We start from the raw sequence: 3,022 nt of genomic DNA, 5'->3' as shown, positions 1-3,022 counted from the left end.
CGGCAGCCTCGGGGCGCTGGTGTGTGACCTGGAGCCGGCCACCATCCCGGCCTCGGGTCCCGCCATCCTGGACAACCTGAAGCTCTGCCCGGCGCTGACAGGGGCACAGCAGGACGCCCTCAATGCCCTGCTCCTCACGGGGGACACAGCGTACGGGTGAGGAACCTTCCTGCTCCTGGAGGGGTGGGCATCCACGCGGGTGCTGAGCTGGTCCTTCTCCTGCTGCCGCAGGGATCCTTCAAGCTGGAATTTACGGACTCTGCAAGATTTGGGGCCGCTCGTGCTGGCGTTGAACCAGACCACGCTGAGTTTGGTGGCCGAGGTAAGGTCCCTCCTCGGGGCCTCGGAGGGAGATGTCCATCAGCCAGGTCAGCTCCGAGGCTGGGGGACCCAGCACCCTCTGTCCCTGGGCCCTTTGCCCCCCGGTCCCAGCACCCTGTGCCCCCGCAGGCAGCGCGGGAGGATTTCAGGAGGAGCATCGTGGCCGCCTACAGCAGCCAGGGACATTCCCAGCGGGAGAAATCCCTGATCCTCCTCAGGGCCTTTGCAGCAGCATCAGCTGCCTCGCACCCCAGGCTGAAGCGGAGTGTGGACGTGGACTGTGAGTGTTTCCCTTCACTCTCACCAGTCCAGAGCTCTGGGAAGGGAAAATGCCCCGGGGCTGGTTGGCATCTGGGGGCTCCCAGAGGGACCAGGCAGAAATCTGGGGTTCCCATAAACTGGGGAAGTGGGGAAGTGTCCTTATAGCACGGTGGGGGGGTTGCTCTTACCTGGGAGCAGGGATGTGGTGGCAGCACTCGGGAAGGAGCTGGGACAGTGGGACACTCCCCAGGCAGGGCCAGCACCAGGGCAGGACGCTGCAGGATCAGAGGATGCTCTTGTAGGGGACATGGAGCGGTTTTAGTTGCTTTTAATAAGCACAAGTGGGCTGCAAAACATCACCAGGTTCTTCAGGAATAACTTTAAGGAATGAGAGCAAATGAGGCACCTCCGTGGGCTGGGGACCAGGGGATGGGAGGAGGATCCACGGTAGGTTGAGCCACGTTTTTGTGATTCCCTGTGCTTCACCAGAGCTCTTCCAAGGGGCTCTGAGCCCAGGGCCAGGTGGGAAGGGGACACACAGGACACACACCCTCTGTCTGATACAGTTCCTTGCCCTCAGCCTGCCTGTCTGAGCCCATCACTGTTGACTGCATCCCCTTCCTCACCCCTGAGGAGCTCAACCTGCACCTGAGTGGTGATTTCTTAATAAAAAACCTGGAGGCTGTGCTGGAACTGCCACTCATCACAGAGTCTTTGAAGATCCTGAAAAAAAAGGTGGACCAGGTAAGGGGTGACACAGGGCAGGAGCCCCCCAGCAGCACGGGCACAATCCGGGAGGGGCAGGATGCACTGTGGGAACAAGGATCAGTGAACACAGGGATGAAGGTGCCCGAGAGGGTCCTTTACACCCATTCCTGCCCTATTTTCCCTTCCCTCACCCTCTTTCCTGCCCCACGGGCCGGGCCCCATAGTTTTTCCCGTCGGGGATCCCGGAGGAGCAGCTGAAGCGCTTGGGGCTTCTGTCCCACCTGTACACGGAGCAGGAGATCAGCCAGTGGACACTGAGATGCAGTGACACCCTCTCAGCCCTGCTCAACGCCTCGGAAGGATGGTGGACGGATTCCCAGGTAAATCCATGGCAGCAGCAGCAGGGAATGGGTGCTGGGGAACACAGACTGGGCTCACCTGTGCCCCAGCCTGGCTCAGGGTGAAGGCGTTGTGGGGTTTTGGGGGGTTGGTGGCACTCCCATGCTTACCAGGAGCATCTCCCTTCCCTGCCTGTATCCCCCACGTGCCCTGTGCCCCTCAGCTGCAGCAGCTGCTCAGCAGGTTCCTGGCCCTGGGGGGCTCCCTGACCGGGCCCCTGCTCCAGCAAATCGGAGGTGAACACCTGTGCAAGCTGCAGGAGGAACAGATCCAGCAGATCCCCGCTGAAGCCATCCGGTGAGCCGCTTTTCAGGGATGCTGGCCAGCCCTGGGGAGGTGGGTGCTGGGATGGAAGACCCGCAGCTCTGTGTGGATCTCCCCACTCCCAGGCAGCACAGTGGGATCGCTGTGTTCCAATCCCAGACCCCACCTGAGCACCAGGACGATGAGGAGGGACAACCCACTCATCCCTCCCAGCCACCAGAACACTTTTATCTGCAATTTGGGGTGCTGCTGACCTGTGCCCCTCCCTTCCAGGACCGCTGGGTCGTTAAACATTTCTCTGTGCTCTCAAACCAAGAAGGAGCAGTTCTACAGAAAGGCCCGGGAGGCCTTTGCTGGCCTGGCCAGCACCCCCACGCCCTACTACTGCAAGATTCAGCCATACCTGGGTAGGTGCTTCCCCTCCACCCTCCCTCCCACCACCAGGTTTGGGGTTTCTTCTCAGCCACAGACACGTCTGACAGTCTCCAGAACCTCTCCAAATCCTCCCCAGCAGTGCTGGAAGAGTTTGCACATCTCCAGGTGTCCCCTATGCTCTCTTTAAGGTGGAGCTCCAGCAGAGGATCTGAAGAACTTGGCTAATACTGGTGTGGCCATAAACATGGAACTGGCCACCTTCCTCACCCTAAATCCCAAGGAACTGCAGGTAGAGCCCCGGGATGGTGCTGTCCCTCTCCCCACTGAAGGGCAGGGCTGGCTGAGGGCTGAGTGGGGAGATCCGAGACCAGAGCCCCATCAAATCATCGATTCTCCACTTTCTCCCCTTTATAAATTTTCTTTAGGAAGTTTTAGCTGCTCTGCAGCCCCGTTAGCAAAGCACTTGGGGCTGTGAGGGTGAGGGAAGGGGCTGTTGTGTGTGTGTTGCAGAAACTCAGCGTCACCGACGTGAAAAATTTGCTTGGGAAAAATCTCCCTGAGCTGAAGGAAGCTGAGAACAAACCCTTGGTGGTGAGCTGGGTGAAGACACAATCCCAGCGGGAGCTGGACTGCGTGCTGGGCATCGGCCTGCAGGGAGGGCTGCAGGAGCCCACGGGAACTGCCGCCCTGCTTG

At 60.0% G+C, this 3,022-nt stretch overlaps 1 protein-coding gene across 1 annotated transcript in view; it reads left to right on the top strand.

Annotated features, from left to right (window-relative positions):
* Position 1: 1 nt before the first annotated feature.
* Positions 2 to 3,022, top strand: part of LOC108446732 (mesothelin-like protein) — a gene marked incomplete at its 5' end in the record, with an annotated part of 5,822 nt that continues 2,801 nt past the window's right edge. Inside the window, 9 exons of the mRNA XM_017734273.1 lie at positions 2 to 156; positions 232 to 322; positions 451 to 601; positions 1,163 to 1,326; positions 1,515 to 1,670; positions 1,853 to 1,986; positions 2,227 to 2,360; positions 2,517 to 2,617; positions 2,839 to 3,017. Coding sequence (XP_017589762.1) covers positions 2 to 156; positions 232 to 322; positions 451 to 601; positions 1,163 to 1,326; positions 1,515 to 1,670; positions 1,853 to 1,986; positions 2,227 to 2,360; positions 2,517 to 2,617; positions 2,839 to 3,017 — 1,265 coding nt within the window. The remainder of the gene's footprint in view (positions 157 to 231; positions 323 to 450; positions 602 to 1,162; positions 1,327 to 1,514; positions 1,671 to 1,852; positions 1,987 to 2,226; positions 2,361 to 2,516; positions 2,618 to 2,838; positions 3,018 to 3,022) is intronic.

The sequence above is a fragment of the Corvus brachyrhynchos genome, unplaced genomic scaffold (assembly GCF_000691975.1).
Source record: "Corvus brachyrhynchos isolate BGI_N302 unplaced genomic scaffold, ASM69197v1 scaffold5, whole genome shotgun sequence".
In the NCBI taxonomy this organism is placed as follows: domain Eukaryota; kingdom Metazoa; phylum Chordata; class Aves; order Passeriformes; family Corvidae; genus Corvus; species Corvus brachyrhynchos.
Note: the sequence above shows the minus strand (reverse complement) of the source record. Positions and strands in the feature narration are given on the sequence as shown.